Source organism: Castor canadensis, chromosome 18, assembly GCF_047511655.1.
Source record: "Castor canadensis chromosome 18, mCasCan1.hap1v2, whole genome shotgun sequence".
In the NCBI taxonomy this organism is placed as follows: domain Eukaryota; kingdom Metazoa; phylum Chordata; class Mammalia; order Rodentia; family Castoridae; genus Castor; species Castor canadensis.
Genome location: NC_133403.1, coordinates 12,276,211 through 12,303,486, shown reverse-complemented (window position 1 = coordinate 12,303,486; position 27,276 = coordinate 12,276,211). Strand labels below are relative to the sequence as shown.

The 27,276-nt window shown below is 56.2% G+C and overlaps 1 protein-coding gene across 3 annotated transcripts; it reads right to left on the bottom strand.

Annotated features, from left to right (window-relative positions):
- Rtn4r (reticulon 4 receptor) lies at nt 1–25,439 on the bottom strand. 3 transcript variants are annotated; one of them, XM_074060592.1, is made up of 3 exons: nt 25,268–25,427; nt 13,443–13,663; nt 1–1,687 (listed from the first exon to the last, which is right to left on the bottom strand). In XM_074060592.1, the coding sequence occupies exons 2-3, from the start codon at nt 13,444–13,446 to the stop codon at nt 288–290; spliced, it is 1,404 nt and encodes a 467-aa protein (XP_073916693.1). In that variant the 5' UTR covers nt 13,447–13,663; nt 25,268–25,427; the 3' UTR covers nt 1–287. The 3 variants fall into 3 exon arrangements, with proteins under 3 accessions (XP_073916693.1, XP_020016220.1, XP_073916692.1); XM_020160631.2 differs by lacking the exon at nt 13,443–13,663 and having other exon boundaries at nt 25,268–25,439; XM_074060591.1 differs by lacking the exons at nt 13,443–13,663; nt 25,268–25,427 and adding an exon at nt 11,651–11,766.
- Nucleotides 25,440–27,276: the final 1,837 nt, after the last annotated feature.

Genomic DNA, 27,276 nt, shown 5'->3' with positions numbered 1-27,276 from the left:
TTAAGAAAAGAGCTCTTTATTCCACGTCATCCGATATTTTTACACAAGTAAAATAAAATGCGTATCTCTCTATACCGCAATCCGGGTGGGAGATGACGTTCTGGAACAAACGCCACCCCCTGGAACCCTGTAAACATGATGGGGTGGAGATGGGGTGGGCTGGGGGGGAGGTGTCCGTCAGGGAGGGCCTAGCCTGCCCTGTGGGGTCTGTCCCAGCTCTGGCTGGTGGTGCGGAGGGAGACCCCGTATGTACACACACCTGGCTGCCGAGAAGCTCTCGTGGCAGGTCAGCAGGGTCCGAGCACCGTCCACAGCATCAGTGCAAGGCCCAGGGGCACGAGGCTGCAGGCCAGGGCTGGCAGGGCACCTGAGCCCTCAGCATCACTGGCCCCAGTCCCCCCACTGCCTGCTTGGCCCAGGCGGCACTGGCTTCGGGTGCGGTTCTTGCGAGAACACCCCGGCCTCCGGCGAGGGCCAGTGGTGGGCAGTCCTGGTGGCTCGGAGCCCTCGGGCCGCAGTACAGTCAGTGGGGGCTCCGCAGAGCTGGGCAGGGTCCCAAAGGGAGAGTCATTGATGTGCCGTGGGCCTGAGCCATTACTAGGTGGGCTGTCACCAGGTGGTACACGCCCCTTGAGTGCATTGCCGGCTGAGGCTGGCCTCCCAGGCTCCAGCACTGAGGCCTTGTCTGCAGCATCTGGCTGGCAGCACTTAGGCAGGCCCAGCAGCTCCTCCTCGGTGAGCCTGCCCATCTGGACAGGATGGAAGGACCCAGCAGTCACAGCGCAGCCCTCCAGGTCACTGGCAGCCAGGCGCTTGAGGTCACGGCCAGCTAGGCGTGAGGGGAGGCTGCAGGGCACCTCTGATGAGGACCCGCGAAACTTCTGCAGCCAGGCCCAGAGTGGGCGTGCCCGGCAGTCGCACACCCAGGGGTTGTCATTGAGCCGCAGGTACTGCAGGGCCCCCAGGGGCGCCAGGGCCTCGGAGGGCAGCATGGAGAGGTTGTTGGCAAACAGGTAGAGCGTCATGAGGCGGCCGAGGTCACGGAAGGCGTGCGGGTGCACACGGGCCACGTGGTTCTGGTGCAGGAGGAGGCGGTCGAGGCTGTGCAAGCCACGGAAGGCGCGCTCAGGCACACTAGGGATGCGGTTGCCGTGCAGGAAAAGGTGTGTGAGGTTGCCCAGGTCACGGAAGGCGTCATCAGGCAGTGCCTGCAGCCCGTTGTCTTGCAGGTAGAGGTACTGCAAGGCAACCAGGCCACGAAATAGGCCAGGGTCCAGCTCCCGCAGGCCGCAGCGGTCCAGGTGCAGCGTATGCAAGCGGCCCAGGCCTTGGAACGTAGCGGGGTCCACTGCACGAAGCTGTGCGTTGTCGCTGAGGTCCAGCTGTTCCAGGAGGGTCAGGCCAGCAAAGGCAGTTGCGTCAATTCGGGACAATGCATTGGAATGCAGCCACAGGATGGTGAGATTGCGGCAGGCGTGGAAACTGGAGGCTGGCACGTGGGAGATGCGGTTGCCGTGCAGGAAGATGCGCTGGCTGGTGGCTGGGATGCCAGCAGGCACGGCCTGCAGGCCCTGTTGGGGGCAGCTGGTCGTCACCTTGGGCTCATTGTAGCACACGCAAGCACCAGGGCATGGTGTCGCCACCTGCCAGGCCTGTAGCCACAACACCCATGCCAGCAGCCGGCTCCCTGTGGGCAGAGGAAAGGACGGTCAGCAGGCCACCCCTGAGAGGTGGGGTAATGCTGGAGCCAGGTTGGCCCAGTTGGGATTGGGCCTTGGGAGAGTCTGGGGCAGGGTCCAAGAGGAGGCCACCAACCTGAAATTGGGGATATTGAGATTTCTGTGTTACAAGCCACATAGATGATGCTGAGCAACAACTGCCCCTGAGTCACACACTCCATACTAGCGTTTGCAGACTCCCCATGCCACCACCCCAGCTGACCCTCACGCTAACTGACATGACTACTACTCATTCCTCATATCAGGGTTTACCCACTGAATCATGCACAAATCCCATTTGAAGGCCTCCCAGGGCGGCTACTCGTACTTGCAGCCATCTTCTGGGGATTCTAGTGAGTGCAGAGCCCCTGGGCCTGCCGCCACCTCCAAGCATTCCAGTGTTATCACTGGCCTGCCCCAGCCAGCCCTGCGCAAAGCACCGGACAACCAGCCACGCTGGTTGGGGAAGAGGAGCCCCAAGTCAAGACTCGCCCCCCCAAGTCTGCCAGGCAGCCAGCCATTGAGCTTTAGGTAGCTTCTGCAGCAGCCTCTCCTCCCAGGCTGCAGAAGGGGTTGACTGGCTTGGTCTTCCATGGTCTGTCCAGGCCCTTGCAGCTCTTGATAGCCCCTGGCAACTGGGATTCTTAAAAGCCTCCTCATTTTGTAGTGGGGATAGGTGCTTTCATGAAGAAACAACACCACCACCACCCCTTCCTAGGCTCTGTACCTACCCAGGAGTCCCAGGTTAGGCTCCCATTTAGTGAATCTAATATCATAAGAACAAGACCCTGGGTACAGGGGGAGAGGGTGGGTAAGAGGAATGCAGCCCTGCCCTGGGAGTCCCCTCACCCCCACCCCAGGCAGGCTGCTCCCTCCTCCACACATCCTCCCTTTTAAGCACTTCCTGACTTGGCTCCAAACACCTCCTGCAGCCTCCTCCCCTGGCCTCATTCTCTGCTCCATCCCCACCCAGGGAGGAGTTCACTCCCTCCCAGCCAATCCCTGCACAACGATCCCAGCTCAACCTTCCCACCCTGACTCACCTTCCACCAGGTCAGTGTGTTCTCCCCCTTCCTTGATCCAGAGCCCAGACACACCTGGGGTTTCACTAAGGACCTAACCAGCAGTGAACCTCTGCTGGGGCTAGGATGCCACTTCTAGACCTGGCCTCACCAGCAGGCCATCCCCAGCAGGAAGCTTCACTGCCTGTCACAAGAGCCCCACTCTCCTCTGAAGGCTGAAGGTTCTTTCTGGCTTCAGGAGAGTCTATTAAAATGTGAATCCCCCTGGGAGGGTTATGGTTTATCAGCTAACACCTTCATTGACAGCTAACACCTGTGTTGACAGCTAACACCTTCCTTGGAAGCTAGCTAAGAGCAGAATTCTGCAGACAGGAGACCAGCTAACTGCTGGGAACCAGCAGAGGAACCCAGAGGGAGAGGGCCAGTGGCCAGCTTCTCCTACCCAGGAACATAACCCTTGGGCCTCTCACTCACATTGGGCCCCCTATCACATGGGGTCCTCTTCTGCCTGGAGCAGAACGGACAATTGTCCTAAATCCAGAACCCCAGCAAGTCAGTCAAGTGTAACTGTCATCAGGCAGCTCCCCCAAGTCCTGGGATCTCTTCTCCATAGCCCCCAAGGGTCTCCTCTGCTGAGCTCTGCCCTGATGGGCTAGAGGCCATTTACTGGTCTCCAGGAAGATGGCAGTCTCCGGATGGGGGTCCACAAGGGGGAGTCACCAGGCCCTGGGTACACCGCTTGGGCTGGCCATGTGTGGGACACACTTTGGCCCGATGTTCTGTTTTAGCTGTTGAATCCTCTCCTTGCTCCCCTCTTATACATCCTCCCTGGGAGAGTGGAGCCTAACCATGCATATAGCCCAGGAGGACAGTGTGCCATGTCAACAGCATTCCCTGGCCTGGGGCTTCAGGAAGACCTGGGTCTGGGGTGGTGTGGGGCCCTCAGCACCAACAGGCCAGGCTGGAGACCCCACTGCCATGTACAGGCCACATCACCCATAGCTACGCCATTGCACATACTATTTATCACCCATACTGCACTATGCCACTGACTGGGTCTCTCTGAGACTGGGTTGTGCTCCCAACCTCTCCGTGCCATCCACCATACATGGTGACCATGCCAGCACTGCACCATGTCCTGTGGTTCCCAGGCCTGAGACTATGGTCTGAGAGCTTGGCTGGGGTTGGTACCCATGTTGGTTTGAGGACCAAGCCACAACAGGGAGGTGGGCAATTGAGGGAGTGGCTGTATGGTGCTCAGCACTGCCAGAAACATGTAGCAGGCACAGAGACACGGCTGCATTTCTGCCGAGACAACTCCTTTTTGGAACTTCTGAGAGTTGGCCCTCTGCACCGGCCCTGCTGCCAGTGCAGTGGCTGAGGTGGGCTCTCTTCTGCTGCAGCCACAGTAATTGGCTCTAGCCTGGCCCCCCTTGGGGCCTGCCTGCTGGTCTCCATGGCAACCCCTCCACTGAGCAAGCATGAGGGGGCATCTTTTTATGAGATAATCAAACCCAACTTTGCAGCATGGGTTCGGATTCACAGAGGGGGCTCGGGAAACACCGGAGACTTGGTCAGGCAGAGCGAGGGCATCCCCTGGTCCTGTTTTAGGGCTGCCTCTTCTGACCTCTCCATGCCTCTACTTTGGATGGCAACCATCTGCACCCAAAAAAGGCCTTCCTGGCACACCCATCTGGACTCTGCAGCTTGTTGCATGACCTCTGAACTCCAGGTCTGGTTCCTTTCATGCCTACCTCTCCTTTCTCTCTCCCCAACCTGTCCACTGATTCTCACAGAAGACTGTGTCCTCCTGGAGACCGGCCAAACACTCCCTGCCTCCTCTCAGTCTCTACCTGCCACTCTGACCCAGTCTCATTTGAGTCCCAATTCTCTGTGAGCACTCAACAAGACTGCAACTTCAGGTACAGGGGGAGAAAAGAGCCCTGAGTGGCCCCTACAGATACCTGAGCCTGTCTTCCAAGCTATGCACAAACTGGTGTCTCTCCTGCCATCTCCAGGCCAATTCTCATCAGACCTGCCAGGTGCGGGCCTCTTCCAGGGCCCTCCCCACAGACAGCCTAGCCCTGCTGGCTATGGGAGCTATGTCACAGCAAGGAGCTCCTGCTTTAGCCTAGGTCTGGCTCTGGGAAGAGGGATAGCCACCATGTCCAGAAGGCTCTGAGATTTCCCAGGGAGATCAGGAATTGGATACTGGATACTGGCCTGTTCCCTCCCCTCCTCTCCAACCACCCCCCACGCCACGCCAACCAGGGCAGCCAGACCAGGGAGAACACAACCACTGGGCTACATGCACTATTCATCCTGCACCACCAGCAAAGAGCCTATGTTCACGGTCACTGCAGGAGGGGAGGGAGGGAGGATGAACGAAAGAGAGGGAAAAGGAGAAAAGAGAGGAAGGAGAGTGAAGTAGAGAAACGAGGGATGGAAGGAGGGGAGGGAAGGGAGGAGGGGAGAAGGAAAGTGGAAGAGCTAGAGGGAGGAGGCCAAGGGGACAGAGATGTGTGGAGGGAAGTGGGGAGGAACTGGTGGGGGGTGGGGAGAGAGGCTTCTGGGGAAGGCTTATTAGCAGCCTCAGGAGCCAGCAGGCAGGCAGCTGCTGAGGTCAGCAGCCCACCTCAGCAGCCAGTTGAGCCACAGAGCCAGGATTGCCTTCTATGGTGTCTTCCCTGGGGCCTCTGCTCCTGGGCCCCCATGTGGACACCCTCTTGACACCAAGAGACAGTGCAGGGTCGACAGCTTTTCAGGACCAGAGCACTGGCTTTCCTCCATCCACCCTCCCAAAGCAGAAACAGTCACCTCACGGATTTTCGGGGGATCAGACCAGCTGGTATAAGACATGAGTTGGTGCTATATAAGAAATAGTTTTCTTATCAATATTGCCAGCCTGTTTTACAGATCAGGAAACTGAGTCAGTGAGTGGTTAAGCCCTGCCAGGCTCCCACCCTGAGACTGTCCAGGAAGAAAAGTAGGTGACAGAAGGAACCAGAGTGCTGCCGGGAGGGGACTTAGAGGAGTGTCGTCTAAGCATGGAGGGATGCTGTGTGTGGTTTAGGTAGGAACAGGCACTGGGGGCACAGGGCTCTCTCTTGTATTATTGACAGCTGGGAGAGGACATCTCCAGGGAGGCTCTGAGTTGGTGTCTCCCAGCTTGGAGGCTGGGGTCAGAAGGCTGTAGATGGGGTAGGGACATTGGTCAGCTCCTAATCCTCTCAAATACCAAGGATGCCCCATGAAGCGGTTACAGCACAGACCTCAGTTATAAGGCAGAACAGCTCAGCACATCGACACCAGAAATAGCTCCAGGAGGGGGTGTAGGGGCTGGTGTCATTCCTAGGCTGCAGAGGGTCAGGGCACCCCTCCCTGTGCCTATTCCCCACTCCTACCAGCCCCCCACCACTGACTCACCCCCCCCCCGCCACTGGCCATCTGTCCTCCTCATCCTCACTCGTTTCTCACACTCACTGCCCACCGTCCATCCGTCCTTGGTCCCACAGACATGTGCAGAGGCAGTCAGTGCCCTTCCTGGGCCACGGTGATGGGGGCAGGAGGGTTCCAGCAGCCCCCTTGTGTGTGTGTGGGTGTAATTCGCCCTCTTGACAAGACACAAGACACCCTCCTATGTCTCCTGAGGATGTGGTCACCAGTCCCTGCTGCCCTGTCTGGGCCCCTTGAAGCCCCATTTTCTTATTAATCTTGGCTGCAGAGCAGGGCAGGCAGGCCAGGTCGATAATGGGCAAGGTTACCCACCATGACAGGAGGACATCAGACCCAGGTTGATACACTTGAGCCCCAGCCATGTGCTGTGGGGAAACTGAGGCCCTCTGTGGGCAGATCTGTTGGGACCGTCCTTTTGGCAGCACTGGGTAATCCCTCTGGCTTTGTCCCTGTCCAGCCCATTCCTGCCTCATGATGCTGGGCTTGCCCAAGAGAACAGGGTGCTGGTGGACTCAGGCTTGGGGCTGGTGTCTCCTAAGGGTCAAGTTTATTGACCCATTTTACAGATGCAGAATATGAGGTTTGCTGGGTGTGTGTGTGGGAACTAGTTGTTCACAGCCCCAGGGCTAACAGGATTTCTACCCCAACCTCATGGCAAGTCCTGTGCCTAACCTAAGCTCCATTCCTCCTCAAAGAGAGTTCCAGTCAACATGAAACCCTGAGAGGGTCGACCCCAGGCTCTCTTCAAATTAAGGACACCGAGACTGGGAGAGCCCTGGCCTGCGGATGTACTCACAAGGGGCCACTTGCTCTCTTGCCTTCCCTTCATCACTCACCACTGTATTAGGAGCTCCCTGCCTGGGCGCTGTGCCTACTGCCACAGATGGGAGACCAGGCTGGACACCTGGCCCTTGACACTTGTGGTCAGGCAGACCACAGTGATTGCCCTGCTTTTGTGGCACGTGTCCTGTGGGGAAGTTAGGGGACACAGAGGCTTGAGCTGGCTCCAGACAGCATGAGGATGTCAGGATAGCACCAGGAGCCCACAGCCAGCTCAGGGATCCCGAAAGACCCTCCGGGGAGCAGCATCCTCAATCAGCACACAGGCCTCTGGAATTCATTCTTGGTTAAGACTGGGCTGTCTGCCTAAGGGCACTGGAGCCTCACACATTCCCACCTGATGCCCACTTCCCTATCCCTCCCCACCATGAGTCCTGTCCTGGGGGTCCATGTTGCTAAGTTCCCAGAGGCTTTGTCTGGCTGAAATCCCATCCAGCCCTAGGTCGCAGCCAGTGCATACTGTCTGGCTCTATGAACTCAGTCATTGTCCCCTCTCCCATATGAGGCTGACCTCCTCCCCCAATGCCAATCAAGTGGCCAATAAACACCTGCTGCCTAATTACCTGGCAAACTCTTTACAAGCACTCTTATGGTCCCACAGCTAATTCAATCCAGTGTCTAGCCAAGGCTTGGATCCCCAGGGAAACCAACAAGGAACCAGCCAGGGGCCCCCATGTACTTGCCCAGGGGGGTGGGGTTCTCAGGAAGGGGAACTCCCATAATCGCTCATCTGCCCCACCCCATCCATCCACCCTAGGACAGGGTGGGTGGCCAGCCTGGCAGTGTCAATAGTGTTGGGTTTTGCCTGTTGTGTTCCACACCCATTTCTAAAACTAACACCCCTCACTCTACCCCAGGATCTGCCATTGCCTATGAGGACAAGAGTATCGACTTTCCACAGGGTTGCAAAATAGGACACTGGAAATACATGACACAAGCCCTGAAGTCATGGACTTCAGGACTGGGGTGGGTCAGGGCTCAGCAGGTTGCTGCGATGGGTTGGGCAGACCTGGGGGCCTGGTGGAGGGTCTGCTCTCAATGCAGTGGAAGGAAGTAGGCAGGTACCTCCTTGCATGTTCTTGGGCCCATGGCACTTGTAAAACACGATCAACCAGGCAGACGGGTGGCCTCTGCCCAGGCGGAATTTATTCAGCTATGAAAAGACACATGCAGGTTTTGAGGTCATCGCCTGTTCACCCTCTGGGATTGGCCCATTCTGCCTCCCAGCTGTCTGTCAGGAGATAGCAGCCAGACAGGCCAACATTTGTGCTGTCACAGTACCTCCAAAGCTTGGCACACCCTCCTGCCCAATGGCTGCTCCAGCTTCCCTGAGGTCTTTGCAATTGAGCTGGGAGCAGCAGCAGCACTCTGGAGCACAAAGAAGCCCAGGGAGGGGTGGCGAGTGTGCCTGGCCAGGGTCAGGCAGGGAGGGTCAGTGGGATCCAGCACTTTCCAAGGGATGAGGGATCCAAGAGGCAGTGCACGACCCTCCTCAGCCCATGATGCTCCCACTGTAATCACCCCTGGCTAGAGGCCATAGCACCGAGTCCAGGGGACCAGAAGGAAGCCCTGGTCATAGCCGAGAGCCCCTCTTACCTCCTGTTTTACAGGCACTTAGCAAAGTGGCCAGAGCTGGCCACTGCTTTTGTAAGTAATGTGTTTAGTGCATGCCACACCTATACCTTTAGTTTCAGTATAACTGAGTTGTTACAACACACTGTGTGGCCCACCACACTGGAATGACCTAATGTCAGACCCTTTACGGAAAATGGGCCCATTTTCTGTAAAAATGGTCTGGCTGTGCCACATGTGGGTGTTGCCACCTTCACACTCACAACAGCCCAGCAGAGGTCACTCAACCTTCCACCTATGAAAAGGCAACAAAGGGTCAGAGAAGCCCACTGTCCTGCTGAGGCCATATGGTTGGATGAGCAGAGCCTAATGGTCTCTCACCTTGATACAGGGTCAGTCAGCCCTGAGAAGCTCTGGGTTCAAGGTCAGTATCTCACAAGGGCTGGGATTAGAGAGAAAAACTGGATACTGAAATTCTGTGCAGGTTCATGGAAAGGCAATTATTTTGCTAGAGAGGCTGCAAACAGCCTGCAAAGAGGACAACTTAAAAACACACAGAGTGAAGTTGAGGAAAGAGGATTGAACTTCTAGCCAGACTGAGCTATATCAAGACCCTGTCTCAAACAAAAGAAGACAAAGAATAGAATTGGTTGTAAGGCACATATAGACAGCTGTCTCCAGGCACCGGGAGGAAATGCTAAAGTGACATAATCCCCACCTGGGGGGACGGATGACAGTACTTCAGGGGAGACAGATCTTAGGGGAGATGATTTCTGGGTGGGTGGTGGTTTAGCTGAGGTGAGGAGTTCTAGGGTCTTGGTCCTTCCCTGGCCCACCCAACCACCCTCAGGGATTGGGTATCCCCTTGCTGTGCCCTGCTCCAATGGCTCTGTGTAGGACACACTGAGGTGGCTTGCTGACCCACAAATAGCAAGGTGAGTCCTCGGCCTAGGCAGAGCCTTGAAAGGAGGGGATGGTGGCAGGTCAGCATTAAGGTGCTTCTCAGGATGTCACAGTTCCAGCCCTGGCTAACAAGATCTTTATAACTAAGAACAAAGAAATATTAAAGATGAGAAGACTTCATCAGGAAAGAGAAAGGTGATGCTTTCTTACAAAAAGGCTGTCCTGAACCATGTTTGGTGACCTCAGGCCCAGCCCCTTGTGCAGACCTATGACCACTACCTTGAAGGGAAAGTAAGCAGCGGGAGGCATCGTCTAACCCTGTCATCACTATTGTTATACAACCACCACCACCATCACTGTCATCATCAACACTTGTCCTCATCGTCAACATCACCATTATCATCATCACTGTGTTAGTCAGCTTTTTGTCACCGTAACAAAATATATGATATAATGAACTTTTAAGGAGGAAAGGGCTGCCAGGCGCTGGTGGCTCATGCCTGTAATCCTAACTACTCAGGAGGTAGAGATCAGGAGGATCATGGTTCAAAGCCAGCCTGGGCAAACAGTTCGTAAGACCCTCTATCAAAACAAAACAAAACAAAACAAAACAAAACAAAACAAAACAAAAAAAACCCATCACAAAATAGGGCTAGAGGAGTGGCTCAAGGTGAAAGCCCTGAGTTCAACCCCAGTTCCTCAAAAAAAAAAAAAAAAAAATGGAGAAAAGGCCTGGGTGTCAGTGGCTCATGCCTGTCATCCTAGCTACTCAGGTGGCAGAGATCAGGAGGATCACGGTTCAAAGCCAGTGAGGCAAACAGCTTGTGAGACCCTATCTTGAAAATACCCAGCACAAAAAAAGGGCTAGTGGAGTGGCTCAAGTGGTAGAGTGCCTGCCTAGCAAGTGTGAGGCCCTGAGTTCAAACCCCAGTACCACCAATAAATAAATATAAATAAAATAAAATAAGGAGGAAATGTTCATTTTGGCTTATAATTTAAGAGTTTTGGTTCATGATCTCTTGGTGAGGCAGAATATCATGGCAGAAGTACATAGCTTAGGAAATGCTCACCTCATGGTAGCTAGGAAACAAAAAGAGAAGGGAAAGGGGCCAGCATCCCATATCCCCCTCATGGGCATTTCCTCAATAATCTAACTTCCTTCCACTAGACCTCACCTTGTAAAGATTTTGCCACCTCCTAATAGTACCATGGGCTGGGGACCAAGCTTTCAACACTTGGGCCTTTGAGGGACATTCAAGATCCAAACTATAGCAATCATCATTACCACCACCACCATCACCACCATCACCATCACATCAAAGTGCTGGATTGAGGGCAGCCTGGGGCAGACCTGGAACCCACAGGAGAGCAGCCAGCCTCACACAAGGGCAGGGGACCAAAGGCCGGTGAGCTGTAGGCCAATGCTTTGTGGACATCAGACATCCCTAGGCAGGAGCCTGGGCCCAGTGGTGTCCTATTCTAGCATCAGAGCTTTGCGGCCATGCAGGGGCTTCTTTGATGAGCATCTGTCTCCTATGGAGGCACTGTCAGCCTACCATTACAGCCCCAGTCTCACATGGGCCCAGCAGCAGGGCAGGGCAGGGCAGGGCAGGGGAAAAGTAAAAGGAAAGGAAGTGGGGGAGGTCCCTCAGCTTCCTGGGATTGTTCAGAGTGGAGATGGTGTTTGTTCCTGGGAGTTTCATGACATCCCATCATGCATCCTTCCACAGCACAGTGAGTGGATGACAATCACCTCCATTCCTCAATAAAGGCCCCGAGGTAGGATAAAACCACCAGCAGGGCACAAGAAATGTTAGAAGACAGGGCACACAAAGTCTGTCCTGGGATCCTCAAGCCCCACTCAAGGTGATCAGGGTAGAACCTAAGCCCCAGAGACCACACATCAGGAAGGGGCAGCCACTCTGGGCTCCCTGATCCCCCTTAGCACCTCATCCTTGGCCTGAGCCTCCTTCTCTGGGAGGCTAAGGGTGAACCTTGTGCAGGCTCTGTAGCCTGGGACACAGAACGAGGTTCCACACCTCTCAGAGGAGCTGGAGAAGCTGACAGTCTGCTCTGAGTATGCCATCAGACCTCCACCTCCCTAGGACTCCAACAATGTCTGTAGCCTAGAATCCTCACCCAGGCCTTGGCACCGCATCCTGCCTTTCCAGAGGTTAGACCGGGTCCTGACACCCAAGATCAGCACAGTCAGCCTGCAGCTCTGACCTTGGTCAACCCCATCTCAGGTGAGGAACCTAGGGAAGCAAGACATGGCTCAGAGGTGGCATCTTGGAACCAGGAGAATCCTGTGCTGCAGCTGTCTCAAGGCTGCTCTGCCCTGGCCCTGTTTTGTGCAGGAGATGCTGTAGGTCACAGGCTGGCTAAATCTGGGCTGGAGATGGGCATGATCGCCAGGCTGCATTACAAACATGCCTAACTAGAGCTGCTTCCCCACCACCTCAACAATCTTAGCTTTGGCAGAGAAAGGAGACTTTCAGACAGGCCTGGATCCCCACACAGCCCCGTACTCACTGAATTTCAATATTCACTGATGCTTTTCACACAGCCCGGGTGGTATCCCTCCTCTGAGCACACATTAGACATGGTGGTCTGTGCTAGAGACACTTGCTCATCCCCTTCCATAGCTGATGGTTGCTCCGAGTACATCCTGTGAGTGGTAGGGGAGCAGAGTGACTGCTCCCCTAGAGTAACATCCAGAGAAAGGATCCCCACCATTGGTATCTAAGGGTACCCAGGACAGCCTCCTGCATGATGGTTCAAAACCTGCCAGTTCACGACAGAGTCCCCAACCAGCTTCTCTCATCGAAGTGACCAGAAAACCAGCAACCAATCACCAGCATCTAGAAAAGACACCAGTGTAGATCATAAGGGAAATATGACTCTAGAGGAAGCAGAGACAATGGGGAATAGTCAGAAATGAGCAGAAAAATCTAATTAGTGTCCTCCTAGGGATAGAAGGGGATTTAAAACCAAGAATGGGGTGCTATGACCAAGGAGCCATCAGATAACAAGAGTGTCTAGAAATTAAAAATAGAATCGCTAAAATTAAAAAAAAATCAATAGAAGGATTGGAAAACAAGGTCAAGGAAATCTTCCACAAAGAAAAACAGAGAGGAAAAAATGAATGAGATTCAATAGACAAATGTAGGTCAAACATCTGTCTTAGGGCAGTTCCACAAAGAGAAAAACAGAAGATAGAGGGTTAAAAAAAAAAAAAGTTATCAAAGAAATAATACCAGAAAATTTCCCAGAGCTGAGCACTTGGTCCTTCAATGGGCATTCACAGAACAATCTCAGGCCCCCTGGAGGTCAAGAGGCCTGAGGAGTCAGAAAGAAAAACTAATCATAACAGAGATTCTCGGTAGCACACTGTATACCAGAGAACAGCAAAATTTTAACAGCCTCAAAATTTTGAGGGGACACTATCTTTTTGGTGGTGCTGAGGTTTGAACTCAAGGTACTCTAGTACTGAAGACATGCCACTAGCTCTTTTTGCTTTAGTTATTTTTGAATAGGGTCTTGTTTCTATGCCTTGGCTGACCTGGACTACGATCCTCTTATTTATGCTTTCCATGTAGGTGGGATGACAGGCATGTACCACCATGCCCAGCTCTTTTGTTGAGATGGGGTGTTGTGAACGTTTTGCCTGGGCTGGTCCTGAAGTGTGATCCTCCCAATCGTCACCTCCCAGAGACTACACAATGAGGATTACAGAACCACCACCCCTGTCTGGGACACAATTTTTAACATGCAATTCTGTCTGGACACAGCCAATCCAGCTTGCACAAATTTGCAGGTAAGGGTGGCAAGGAAGGCATCTGGGTCTCTGAGTACACTCTGTTCTGCTGCCACTCAGGCAGCCATTCCCCCTCACCCAGCCCTGACGTCCCAACACCCGATTCCTCCTTACCCATGCGTGCTTGTTTCCTCACTATTATAGGCACCACCTCCCCGGTTCACAGACTTGAGCCTCTATTCCAGGATGACGTGTGTGTGTGCGCGCGCCAGCATGGTCCATCTTGCACTGGAGTTGGTCTGCAGCCCCTGGGCTTCACCCCTGACCTTGGCTGGGTGCAAGCCAGCTTCTCTCCATCTTGCAGAGCCCCCGATGGATTCTTGCAACCGAGCTTGCTGTGCACAGGCAGGGGCAATGTGAATAAGTAATTGCTCTCTTATTAACGAGTGATAAATTATTCCTATATGATTGTGTGTGATAACTCTTGCTTATTTGAAATCAGTTTGGGATAGAAATTGTTGGCGGCTTCTCACCTGCGCGGGTGGGAGCCCAGGCGCCACTGCCTCCTGAAAAAGGAGGTCAGTGTATTTTGGCTACATCCTGAGGCTGACGCAGGGCTCCTGCAGCAGGCAGTAGGGAAGGGTGGGCTGCCCTGAGGCTGTGGAAATGGGAAGGCCAGGTACCTTCAGATTTTTTTCCCTAGCACCTGTATCTGGGATACAGAGGGGTCAGCTCAGGTCCTAGCCTCTCCTACCCCCTACCCACCTGCAGCTCTGAAGAAGGCCTGGCCCACCCTACTGACCCAGGGTTCAGACTCCTCTGGGGCTCAGAAGGACAAGGCTGGGAGAGGAGCCCTCAAGTCTAACAACTCACTGGGCACCACTACAGGCACCGGTGGCCATAGCAGGGCCAACAGTAGTTGGGGGGGCTACCCCCAGATCTGACTGCATTTACCTCTCCCAAGTGACCTCCTTCAGCATAGCCTGGCCTTTCACCCCACAGAGGAAACACAGTGTACCCCACGGTTCTTATTTATCAAGCCTGAGAAAACACTTGCCTTGTCCTTGTGATTTTCACACCTGTCCTCATCCCCTTCCCCTCCCCCCACAGCCCAATACAAGAGGGTTCCCAGGGAGCCTAGGGCAATGCCCCTGAAAGATCCTGCTCCTGGCCCCAGCACTTCTTTTAAAACCCCATAACCCATGGGGCAGCCAGGCAGGTAGCTCCCTCCCAGGCCTGTCCCCCAGGAAGCCAGGCCCCATTCACCTCTTCCTACTATTGCTCATTGTGCCCACCCCCACTCAGTCTCATGGTCGAGTTCAGGTAGTCAGTGCCCCTAGAGCCTGCTTTTCTCATTGGCTGACCCAATTCCAGGGTCCCCCTAGCACCACCCCATACTCCAGTCACAGCTAGGTGGCCATTCTACCCCACACCCGGGTCAATCAATTTAGCAAGCCTCCGTGTGGCTTGTTTCTGTTGACTATCCCTGGGCTGTGGGGTCCATAGGACCATGGCTGGTGATGAGCACACAGTAGGTGCTCTGTAAATATTTATCATGCAAATGCAATAAATGTCCACCATTACAGGCAAGTGGCAGGCTGTGGGCAGGGGGCAGAGCATTGCCTGAGGATGATCAGCAGAGTCACAGGACACCGAAACTGTCTGGGGTGGGGTGAGGCTAAAACACCCCAGAGCTAAAGATGGGTTCTCTGAGCACCTTCACTTCCATTACAGCTCAATATTCTGTCCCACCCGAATTTATATGCTGGAGCCCTAACCTCCAAAATGATGGTATTAGTTTTTTGGACTTTTCTTTTTGAAACAGGGTCTCACTGTTTTAGGCTGGCCTCCAACTCATGATCCTCTTGCTTCAGCCTCCAGAGTACTGGGATTACAGGTATTCCTTACCAAGCCCAGCCCCTACTGTGATGGTATTTGAAGATGTGGCCTTTGGGGAGGTGATTAGGGTTAGATTAGTGGCCAAGGAGAGAGTAGCCTAGACTCCAGAAAAGTTATTCCCCAACCAAAGAAAGCAGGTGTGTATGAGCCAGGAAGAGGGTCCTAACGAAAACTCTATAGTGCTGGCACTCTGATCTTAGACTTCCAGCCTAAAGAGTTGTGTGAAAATAAATGTTTGTTATTTATGACACTCAGCCTATAGTATTTTGTTATGGATACCCAACTAATTCAACCTCTTTCTTAAAACTTTGGTGTTTTTTTCCCCAAGTTTTCTACAAATTCATGAACTGGAAAAATCAAGTATTTTTGGCTTGTTATGTTTGGTCTCATGTGCTGATACCAGAAGAGGTGAAAGGTGGGTGAGTCACATGGTACATGGTTTGCCTAGACTACAGCCCAGAACTGGGCAGCCTGCATCTGGGCCTCTCGCTGGGGGACTGTCTCACACTGTCCTCACAAGTAACCACCATCCCCATCCTAGAGTGCAGAAAGCCCAGGCTCCAAGGACAAGTTGGAGCTAGGAAGGGCACTGCTGGCATTTTGCCTGGTCCTGACCTTGGCCTTGACCTCAGCCCACACACTGGGGCTGTGAGGCATCAGCCTTCTGCTGTGTGCGCCTTTGCTAAGGCAGCTCCCCCTTAGGGACCTTCTCCCCAAGCTCCACCCCACTACCCCTAAGGAGGTGGACACTTCCAATTCTTTCTTCAGATGCACCTTTGCCTCTTTCCAGGAACCCATCCTCAGATCCACAGGGACCACCATGGGATACTCAAGTAGGCGAACACGTCAGCTAGACACTCGGGTAGGCTGAGGTCTCCACCACGCCCTGGGCCTGGGATAGTTCCAGGCGAGGTGGGAACAATAAGCATGATGTTCACCACCTGGCAGGAAATTAGCCACTGAGGCTGAGAGTGTGTAGCAGCCCCTCTCTCTCTAACTCCCATACACGCTCCCATGCTGCCACCCATCCCCAGCCCTGTCAGCTGACACTGGGAGGCAGAGGCAGAGTGAACATGGTCATATGTCCTGAGGATCTGGGGCTCCCTGGGCACCCCATCTCCTGGAACCCACAGCCTCAGGTGGGGTAGTCTGGGTGGCTTCTTTGATGGAGTGATGACTTAGCCAGAAGTGGGAATAGAAGTGTTCCTGCCATGTGCCAAGGCTGGGGGTTCACAGTGCACCATCCCATGGCCAGGGAAGTGGGATCTCTGGGGTCTCAGCTGTCCATACCACTGTCCTTGGAGTCTGTTGCTGTGAGGAAGGCCCTGTGGGCAGGGTGGGTATGGGGCAAGCCACAGAGCTGGGTGGGGGAGGGCTCCCAAGAGGAATTGACACCCCACAACCCACCCACCTGCCTCAGGCCACCTCAGGGGCTAGGCTGTGGCTCCGGCAGCAGGTGAAAAATGGAGTCCATTAAGGCCACCATCTGTCTCAGCTGTGACGGGTCCTCCTGGTGACATCCGGGAGGTATGTAGATGGAATATCTTTATGGGGTGAGTTTTTCTTTTGCCAATTTTCAAACAGGAAGCCAGACACTTGTCACACCTGTCCCTGTGTCAGCCTCTGCCTGACATAAATTGGGGCTGAGGCAGGGAGATGAAAGACAGCCTGGACACGGCCCAGTGTGCAGGGGCCACGTGTCAAGCTGCGAAGCACACAGAGCGGTGGCAGTCCTCCTTCTGGGGCTGGTGGGGGTGAGTTTCTCATCTGCCCACTCTCCCTCTGGATGCTCAGGGTCAGCCTAGCCCACCCTGGCCCACCCCTCCTCGGCCCACCACCTCCTATGGAGCAAGGGACCTTCTTCTCTGGGGACTCCAGGAGCCAGGACCTCCTCCCTTTGGCCAGCAGCGCCAGTTTCTTTTTGAGGCCTGGTAGGGACCCCATGTGGGAGGGTCTTCACCACACTCTCATCACCATTCACAATAGCTCTTTTCTGGGGATGTCGTGGATTTAGGGGCACCTCCTTGGAACTGGGGGTGCCTTGGGGGTACAGTATGTTACAAGAATCTCGGACACTGATGCCCAGTATAGGGTTGGCCCGGAACTGGTGGAGACGGGAAGTCTTTGCCAGGAGACAGGAAAGAGAAGCCAGTGACTCTGGGGCCTCTCCAGCAGCAGGAACCCACCCAGGACCCAGCCTCCCAGATATGTGTGCTTCTTGGTGCCCACTTGCCCTGCCAAGGGTTGAGGGGGTGGTCCTCCCCGAGGATGCTGTGGACTCACCTGCTAAGCCGCACCCATGCCCACAGCCCCCATGGCCCTTGCAGGTGGGGCAGGGGATGCTCCTGGCCAGGGAGACATCAACAATCCTGCTGTTTCCTCCGATGGCCGAGGTGGGTTTATCTGCACCCCTTGAGGAGACTCAAGAGGCCAACAACTGCCAGGCTCCCAGGACACCACAGAGGCCCCAGGGAGCACTGGGGGGTAGGGGGGACAGGGACCACTAGCTCGGTGCTTTCCAGGGATGAGGGGGCTGGATGTGTCCAGGCGGAACTGGGAAGACTCAGCTAGGGTGGACAAAGGAAGTGGGGGGCACTTGGTAGGGATCCATAAAGAGGGAAATGACAGGGATGACACCCAGGTTCCTGGCTATATCTAGTGTGGAGGCAGGTGGGGCCAAGAGTGCTGACAGTAGCACATCCTGGGTGACCTTGACCTGGCCCATTGATCTCCCTAGATTACCATCCTGATGGCTAGCCAGGCCTGGGAAAGCATCTACCCTAGTCCTTGCCAACTGGCTTTTGTATGGAATTCTGCCTCCAGCCACAGTTCCAGGGGTGAAAAGGGCTTCTGGGGTGGAGCCATACCTAGGGAGCAGATGGTACAGATTTCCCCTGCCCAGACCCCCCCCCCCCACCAAGGAAGTCATGCCCATGGCACTGCAAACAGGCACAAAGTGAGTGGAGGGACAAAAACTTCTACATAGCAGAGGGCCTCAAACATCCTTCTAGGCCAGCACGAAGATCCTGTGGCCAGGCTCCTGGCCCGGGACCTGAACTGGGCCTCATCCTCCTCACTGAGAGTGGAGAACCCCTGACGTAGACTCCAGCCTTCCCTCAGGGCTCCCCGGCTGCTGGACCTGCCTGGAGCATATGAACCCCCCAGCCTCAACCTACCACGTCTCTCAGGCTCTCTGCAACATGAACAAATGCGTCACTCCCCTTGGGAGTGGGCAGCTCCAGACAGGGACTCCTCTGTGCCTCTGACAGCACAGCTCTGGGAATCTCGGCAAGGCTCACATACTTATCCCTTCTGCCTGCCTGAATTCCACCGAATTTCCCTGGGGCGGGGCAGCTGGGAAGGGCCTGGGAATCTGAGGAGGTCCTGGGAGTTGGGGGCCTCTCTCTTACCAAGAGCCTCAAAGCCCCATCAGCAGCCTCATTTCCACAGTCAGTCCCCATGCTCTTTCCCTTCCTGGCTGAGGTCTGAAGGAGCCCCCAGAGCCGGATGACCAGGAATTGCCCAGAGTGCCTGAATCGGGCTCCAACCGGGCCTAGGGGTTTTGGGCAGCGCTTCTTCACCCTTATACTGTCCGTGTGTCACCTGCTGAATCTGCAGCCCCCACTTGTAGCCGTCTGGGATGACTAGGGTCCCCCTGATAGCTAGTCCCAAGGGCTCCCAGCCACCTCCCAGGCTTCCCTCTGCAGGGCACTGCTGGCGTGGCCACCATAGCTCAGTTTTCTGAACCCTTATGCTAGAGCTGGGCTGTTTTGGGGACATGGAGAGGAGAAGGTAGGCACTGGACCCGGGGACAAGGTGACCCTCTGGTGTAGACCTTGAGAACGAAGGAGCAAAGGCTTCACCTAGAGGCAGTCATGATGGAGTTTAAGCTGGCTGGGGGCCTGAATGGAGGACAGGACCATAGGCAGAAAGCCCAGGGCATCTGTGGCCATGGCCTGAGTGGTGGGAGGATCTGAAGCAGGCCTGCAGCGAGGGAGAGGGATAAAAGGAGGTGGTCAGGAAGAGGGTCAGACTTTGGACACTGGACCTGGGAGGCCAGGACACTGGACCTGGATGTCAGGTACAGAAGATACACTACCGTCAGTCAGGCTGAATCTGGGGATCTGGCATAAGCAGTTGTACTCAGCTGCATGTGCAAGGGTGATGTGGAGCTGCTGAGGGGAAGGGGGGATGGCTTAGGGACCTGGAGATTCTGCTCAGCTGCATAGGCCCAGACATAGCAGGGAGGTGGTCATCATTCACTAACCAGAGAACCAGTGTGGAGTCCAGTGATAGGCCAGGCTGAGCTGGATGTGGCCGGGGGTGGGGTGGGGGCTGTGTGTTCCCAGATGGCCTTAAGCCCTTTTCTTCCTCCCGTGTTCAATCACTGTCTTTTACTCTTTACTTTTCACCTACAGTGTGCAGGGCCTCCAGGCCTGGCAGCTGCTACAGAATCCCACAAGCCAGCCCCCACCTGGGCCCTGAACCTGACCTCACGCATGTCCCCCAGAGCCCCAGATCACACACGTGGAGGAGGACTTGGAGTGTTTTCCACTCATGAGAGCACTGAGCCAGGAACACCATGTCTGGTCAACAGCCATGGATTACAGATGAGGCCTCTGGTGACCAGGGAAAGGTGGTGCTGCCCAAGGTCACACAGCAAGCCAGCAGCATGAGCTGATCCTATGGCTGCCCAGACTCTGGGGGTGGCGGTGGGGGGTTGGGGAGGGACTTCTGGCAGGTCCTGAGCAGCCGGCCCCATCTGGGCCCCAGCAGGAGGGTGAATAAAGCCAACATCTTAACAAGGTCACAATGGCAGGGATGAATCGAGGACACAATGCTGGGGACCCTGGCAAGCCAGGGGCAATCTGAGAGGACTCCCTGGAAGTGGTGAGAGCCCTGGAGCCCCACCTCAGCTTGAGTCTCTGGGTAATCTCGCCTGTTCAACCCCACCCCCTACCTCGATGGGCCCCTCGCCCAGCTTCAGCCTTGGCCTGACATTTCCCGTGACATTTGCTGCAAAGAAATAGAGTCATAAATTCAAAGGTTAAATTTGCACATTGCCTTGCACAGCCAGGAGAAACTGTAGTCCCTGCACCCACCAAGTACCCCCGGGTGTAGGTCTGTGTGGGATGGCCCACCATCCTGATGGCCCCCTCCACCCCTCCAAGGAACCCCAGTCACAGTTTCCCAAAACTGGCTCCTGAGCACAACAGGCCATGAAGTTTGTCACATAGGGATGCCTGTCAGAGACCACACTGTCTATTCTCCTCTAAAACCAAGGCCCTAAAACCTTGCAGGAAAGGTGCTCTGTCAGCACTGTTTAACCCAGCTGGTCCCAAATTTGACTGTAAAACCCTTGTTTGACACCCACAAACTTCAATTCCACAGAGCATGGTCCGTGACAGCCAGGATGCTAACCAGAGGGCCAGAGAGCTCCCCCCAGCACGGAGAAGGCTCTGAGTGAAGTTAGGTCAACTCCTAACACCTCTGTATCACACATCAGCTCAGCTCCATGTGTCAGAGTGTGAATGGGGCTCACTGACTTGCCAGGTTCACCTGGGCCAACACAGGGACCCTGGCTTCTGCCTGCGTGGCACCTCCCCAAGGCCAATTCAGAAGGCTGCCACAACAGCCTCTGCTTCTTGGCTCCACCTTCTGGATCTGGCTGCCCTGGGAACTGCTGTTAGGATCCATGGGCCATCTCCATCAGATGGGACACAGCTGAGGGGCAGTACCATATCCTCCCACAGCCACGGGCCCATGCAGAGGCGGGGAAGATCATCAGGTGACACTCAGGAGGCAAGGCTAGAGAGGCTGCAGTGAAGAGGCAGGAGAGAGGTGGCTTCACAGACCTGCTGCACAGATGGCCATCCTCAGATGAGATCCTGGCCATAGCAGGAAGCAGATTCCACTCACTGCATCACCTACCTGATGTTTGTGAAAGGATCCAGAGCTGCTGGGAGGGGACCGCCATCTCTTGCATCCACCTACATGGGTGCGGGTGGTGTGAGAGGCCAAGGCAGGTTTGGATAAATAAATTCTGGTGCATTCTCAGAAAAGGATTCCACATACACCAGTAAAGCATGCTGCACAAGAATAGTTCCCAACGTGCAAAATGTTTAAAATACAGTGACAAAAGAAGAAACTGCAGCACAAAACACCCGGTGTGGTGGGACCCAGCCAGGCCCACGCGCTCTGGGGATGGTGCAGGAAGCTTGGGGCAGGGGGGACGGAAAGACCCTGCCCACCCCCTGGGTGGGCTTCCACTGATGGCTTTGTGACTGCCTGTCCTTTAAACTATTTAACCGTGGAAACCATGAGGCAAGGATCACTCCCTTTATTTGCCTGGCTTAGAGTAGGGTCTGCAGGCAGGGGATGAACGAAAGAGTGAACTGTGGGGGGTGAGCAAACACATTATCTGAGGTCCAGCCTTGTGGAGGGCACTGGTGACCTTGGCCAGGGTGTGAGTGCAGCCAGACCACAGAGCAGGGACACTGAGGGCTGCAGAGGGTGCTAGGCCCTGAGAGAGCACATTGTGGCTAGAAAGGCAGGTGTGGCTGTCAGGCTGGTTTTTGGGGTTCAGGCCCTGGATAGCCACAGAGGTTGGGCAGCTCTGCCTGGGGGCAGGGGTCAGAAATCGGGGCTAATGAGGCTGGGTGTGGGGTAGCACTAACCAGACATAGCTAAGAGCCTCCGTAAACCTGTGACAGGGCCAGGGCCAGGGTCTCCATTTCGTGCACACTCACACTTGTCCAACTCCTTCCTTTTCCTGACCCCTTTTTCAGATGTACAGTCTGAGTCCCTGAGGAGATTTTCCGGGCCACAGGCTCAGGACTGCAGGAGGGCTTCCTCTGCCTCTTCTCCTGTCCCGTCCTTGCCAGCTGGGCCCCTCCTGGTGCTGTGCCGGCTGCCACAGACGTCCATGCCACAAAACCAGAGGATGGAGTGATTGAACTGTTAGGTCCATGGGCAGCAGAGAGAGTGTGAAGCCAAGGCTGGGACAGTGGAGAGATGAACGGCCCCATAAGCCCTACCACTCATGGACAATTTGTCACTTACAGCAAGCAAAAGCAACAAATTGTGGACCCCTCTATAGGCCTGGCCACAAGCCAGCCCCCAGCCTCCTGGGACGGTAGGACCTTCCCCCACCTACCAGGCCCGCAGCCCAGCCTGGTGCGTGGGGATCCTCTACACACCCTCCACAAGCCCTCTTGCTTGTTGACTCCTTCTGAGCTGGACAGCTCTCCCTCCTCATTCTCCTCAGCTCCCACTCCAAGGCCACAGATGGCCAGTCCTGACTGAAGGATCCTCAGACTATAGAAACTGAGGCTCATGGGTCCTGCAGGCTCCTGGCTGATGAGGCTCAGAGTGGGGGTGCTGCCCAGCTGGGGAATCATCTTCCCCAGTGCCTTCTTTCCCTCTCTGTCAACCACCCCTCCCACCACCCCCCACTCACCTGGGTTCTTCAGGGAATAATCTTTCATTGCCTCATCTTTGAATGGGGAGGAAGAAGGGGTCCCAGTTGGCTGGTAGGGCAAGGGTTCTAGGAGGGTCTCTGCTGATTGGGGGTTGGGAGAGGTATGTGGGGAATTTTGAAGGCAGAAGCATAAAGGTTCTACACTCAGGGAGCTGGGCATAGTGGTGCACACCTGTAATCTCAGCACTGAGGAGGCTGAGGAGAATGACTGTGAGTTTGAGGCCAGCCTAGTGAGATCCTGTCTCAAAACAAAAACAAAACTCCTTGGGAAAGCTGGGCAAATGCTCCTGGGCATCAGACTTGTGTCACCAACGACCTCTCATTACTGGCCCATATCACAGCTAAGGAAGACTGAGGCACAGAAAAATGACCTGTCACACCCAAGGTCAAACTGGCAATGAGTCCATGCTGGGCTGCACCCAAATCCAAGCCATTATTCTTCTGCCATGCCACACCCAGGAGCTAGGCCCTGTGAACTCTCCTCTGGGATGGTGTCTGGATGCTGACCACTACTAGCTGAGTCCTTGCCGTGGGAGCTCACTGCTTCCTCACCTTGGCTGGAGCAAGACATGAGATGGTACCTGCTTTATAGATGAGAAAACTGAGGCCCAAAGCTTAGTAAAGGGGAGCGGCCAGCTCACTGCTCACCTCCCCCACGTCCTACAAGGCCACTTTCTACATTGTACAGATAAGAACACTGGTCGTAGTTGAGAGGGCAGACGGTGTGGTCCTGATTCTTTGAGCCCCAGTGCAGGGTCCTCCTCACCAGAATCCTTACTGGTCGGTCACCTGGCACCAGCACGGCATCCATCCCCTCAACACCCGCCCCAACACCTGAGGCAGGTAAGACCAGCATGGAACAAACCCCACACGTGACAGTATCCACCACTAACAAATTGAAGTGCTTGAAGGCCGGGCCTTTCGGAGGTCATGCTGGGTTGGTTGCCCTAGTTGGTGTGGAGCTGTAGCTGCAGTCAAGAGCACCCAGGGTCAGACCCATTTCCTCACGGTGTTGACTTCAAGGTTTGAAATAGGTCCTCCCTGCCCAGGTGGTTTCCAGCCCACCACTGGCCATCATTGCTCCAGCACTGGCGGGTGGAAAAGTGGCTGGGAGACCCTGCACCTCACAGCTTGGGATGGGGACACTAAACAAACCCCTAAAACATATTCCCAGGGCCTCTGCTCCAGATTTGGGCAGAACGTGGACACAGCCCTTTCTGGGCACACAGGGGTATTCACACCCAGAGGCAAATCGACACAAGCGGGTATGCTCACAGGCACACAGTCATGTGCGCAGACACACATATGCAGATGCATATTGTGTTTTACACACTCACACACACAGACGCACGCGCACGCACGCAAACGCGCAAGCACGCAACGAGTGCACTCAAGGGGCTGTGAAGGGGAGACTCCCAGGACACACAGAAGGAGATGGGGCGGAGGGTTTCTCACCCCTCTGTCTACGGGTCTAGGCTGCCCAGAGCCTCCCTTCCAAAAAAATGAGCATGTGGGCGTGAGAGTGGGTCCCTTAGAGGACCCTGCATGTGCCAAGCATGGAGATCACAACAGGCGTGCTGTGTGCACGCATGTGTGGACGTGGGTGTGCAGGCAGGGGTGAGGACATGGATATGCACCCTCAGAGTCTGTGTGTGCACCCACAGTGTCTGTGCATGTGCACACTGGAGCAGGCTTGGAATGCCTGTGCACGCGAGGTGTGCAAGTGTGCAGCCCACATAGACACGTGCACGTGCAAAGAAACGTGTGTGCAGCCTGCGGCACCATGGACATCAGCAGGGCAGCTGGGGTGGGCACCTGGGATAGGCAGTGTACCCACCCCAGATCCTCCAGGCGAGGTATGCCCAACCCACACGAAGCCCACCCTCTCTTGCTCCCACTGCGGGGACTTCGCACCCGATGGGGGGAGGGGCCCTAAAGGATTGCCAGGAAAGGCGTACTGCGAGCCCCAATGCCCGAGCCCCAATGCCCCTCGACTGAGCCCTGCAGGGGACCTCAGGTTGCAGATGGTGGGGGGCGAGGGTGAAGAGCATTGCTGCCTCGTCTCATTCCCAGCCCTGGGGCGGGGGGCAGCGCTGGGACTGCCCTGTCCCCCACGCCCTCCACTGATGCCAACGCCCCCGTTCATCTCTATTGAGTCTGACCCCCCCCCCCGAGAAACCGGAAGATCTGAGGTGAGACGACGGGGTGGACGAGATACCCCCACCTCGGCTGGATACCCACGTTTCTGCAAACCCCGCTCATTAACCCCTTCGCGGCCCCGGCGCTCCGAGGCCGGACCCCGCCCTTCCAGCCCGCAGCCTCCCCGCCCGCCCGGGTCCAGCATCTGGGACCCCCAGCCCTCTGCCCCGGGCTCCGCCGTCGCCGTCAACTTTCCCGGAAAGCGCAACTTTTCCTGCTGCCGCCGGCTCCGCCCTCCCGGGGACCGGGCGCCGGCGGCCCGAGCCTGGTGTGGCACTGCGGTGGCCCTCCCGGCAGCCCGGCGACCCTTCCCCCTGCTTCGGCAGCCCGAGACGTGTCCTACACCTCCGGGGAGGGGGCGAGTCGCCCCCCTCCCGTGTCCCCACTTGCAGCCGGGCTCAGGCGCTCCGCGGACACTCACCTCCGGCAGACGCCCTCTTCATCTTAGGGGTCGGGCAGGGCGCGTCAGGGACTGAAAGTCGCTTCGGGGCGGGCGCCCGTCTCCCCGCGGCCGGGTCCGCATCCAGGCGCCGCCGCTCCGGCCCGGTCCCGGCCCGGCCGCGGGACGAGGCTCGGCGCGCTCCGCTTTGCCCGGCTGGGGCTTGGCTCGCGAGCCGCGGGCGCGCAGGGCGAGGGCGGCGGCGCGGACTGGCGGGGCGCTCGCGGCGCGGGCCGGGAGCGGATGAATGTTTTATGGGATCATGTGGTTTGACGCGCGAGGAATCCGCCCGGTCTCCCCGCCGGCCGGGGTGGGGCGGGGCCGGGGCGGGGCCTCGCGGAGGGCGGGGCGCTCACCTGAGCGCGCGCCCGGGCCGAGTGGAGAGGGTGGAGGGCGAGCCCGGATGGGGAGCATGGGCGGCGCGACCGGCCAGGGCGCGCAGGCCGGGCCGCAGGAGGCGCTCAGCCACCGGGTGCACCGGTGCCGCGCGGCCCCAGACAAAGGCGGCGCATTCCTGAAGAGGCGGCGGCCCCTGCAGGCGGTCGCGGGGATGGCGGCCCGGAACCGGTCGTGGGTGTGGGCTCGAGGGAGTGGCGGCCCAGTCTGGCCTGGTCCAGGAGCGGGAAAGACCTTTGTTCCGACTCCCGGGGATGGTAGGACTTCATCAAGCGCCCGCGTAGCCTGCCCCCTCCTTACCCCACTAAATCCAGGACTCCCGCCCCTAGAAACCCTTGCTGCAGGATTGCTCCCGCGATTCCGTAAGAAAACTGAGATACAAAGCTTAAGGGAATGCTGGAACCCCTAACCATGTTTGTGGCCTTCTCTGCACCATCCCAGAAAGGGAACTTGGGCCTGGTCCTGCCTCTGCCTCTGCCTCTGCAGGTGCCCCTTCATTTCTTCCCTCCTTGGAATGGGGGTGTGGGGGTCTAAACTCTGAAGAGTCCTCCCGCCAGCCCCACTCTCCATCAAGTCAGCCCCAGAAAACTGATGATATTCTTCCCACATACACACATAGGCGTCCCATCTCCAGCTCCTGCTTGGGGGAGTCTGCCTGGGCACACAGATGAGCTCCTGGGAGGATCCTGTGATCTTCAGCAGTCTGCTGGGCCAGTGGCTGTAGGCTGCCCTGCAGTCCAGGGAGCCCTATCAGCCAGGCCTGGGTCTTCCCCAGCCCTCTGGGCCTTAGCCTGTTGCAGCCCACTGCACAGGTGACAGGATGGTGTGAGTCGAAGCCAGCCAAGTCAGTCTGCCAGACTTTGCCTAGGGCAGGACCCAGGCCCCTCTTTGCAGCTGAAGAATCCTGGCTGAGGTTATGGTGGTCCCCTGGGAGCCTGGTCAGTGGTGCTGTATGAAGCAGAGAGACCTGGTGACTGGATGACTTAGTACGCTCTGCCTCCTCCAGCCCCGGTCCCAAGACCTCAGAGTGTGGGGGTTCCCTGGAGAAGCTTATGACCTACCTTCCTCACCAGGGAAAGCCAGGACCTCCCAGAGTCCCAGTGCACACAAACTGGCAGGCAGCCTCATGGGGTGGGGACTAGTGACCATGCCTATTATGGGCTGGCCCTCTTGCCTGATGTGCAGGCTGCCCTGTCCAGACCTTCCCTGGCTGCTGGCTCTGTAGCTCTGACCACTCCCCTGCCTGCTTTGTTCCTGTTGCCTTTGGATTTCCAGGTCACTGTGAAGTGCATTCAATTCCCAGCCACGTGGGAGATGAGATGGATCCCAGACACCCCCAGTGTCTCTGTCTCTTGCCTCCCAAGGGGCAGGGTGGGGGGCATTCACAGACATCTTCCCAGTGGGTACTGGTCACTGAATGCCACCAGCATAGCCTCTGCAGTGGCTCAGTGAATCTTCCTCCTACCACATGAGATTTGTGAACCCTGTACTGATGGAGAACACAAGGCCAAGTTCATGGAACCTGCATGGGTGGCTTTAATTATCCACTATCCTGGGCTGGCCACCATGGCTAAAGACAGTGACTCCACCCTTCA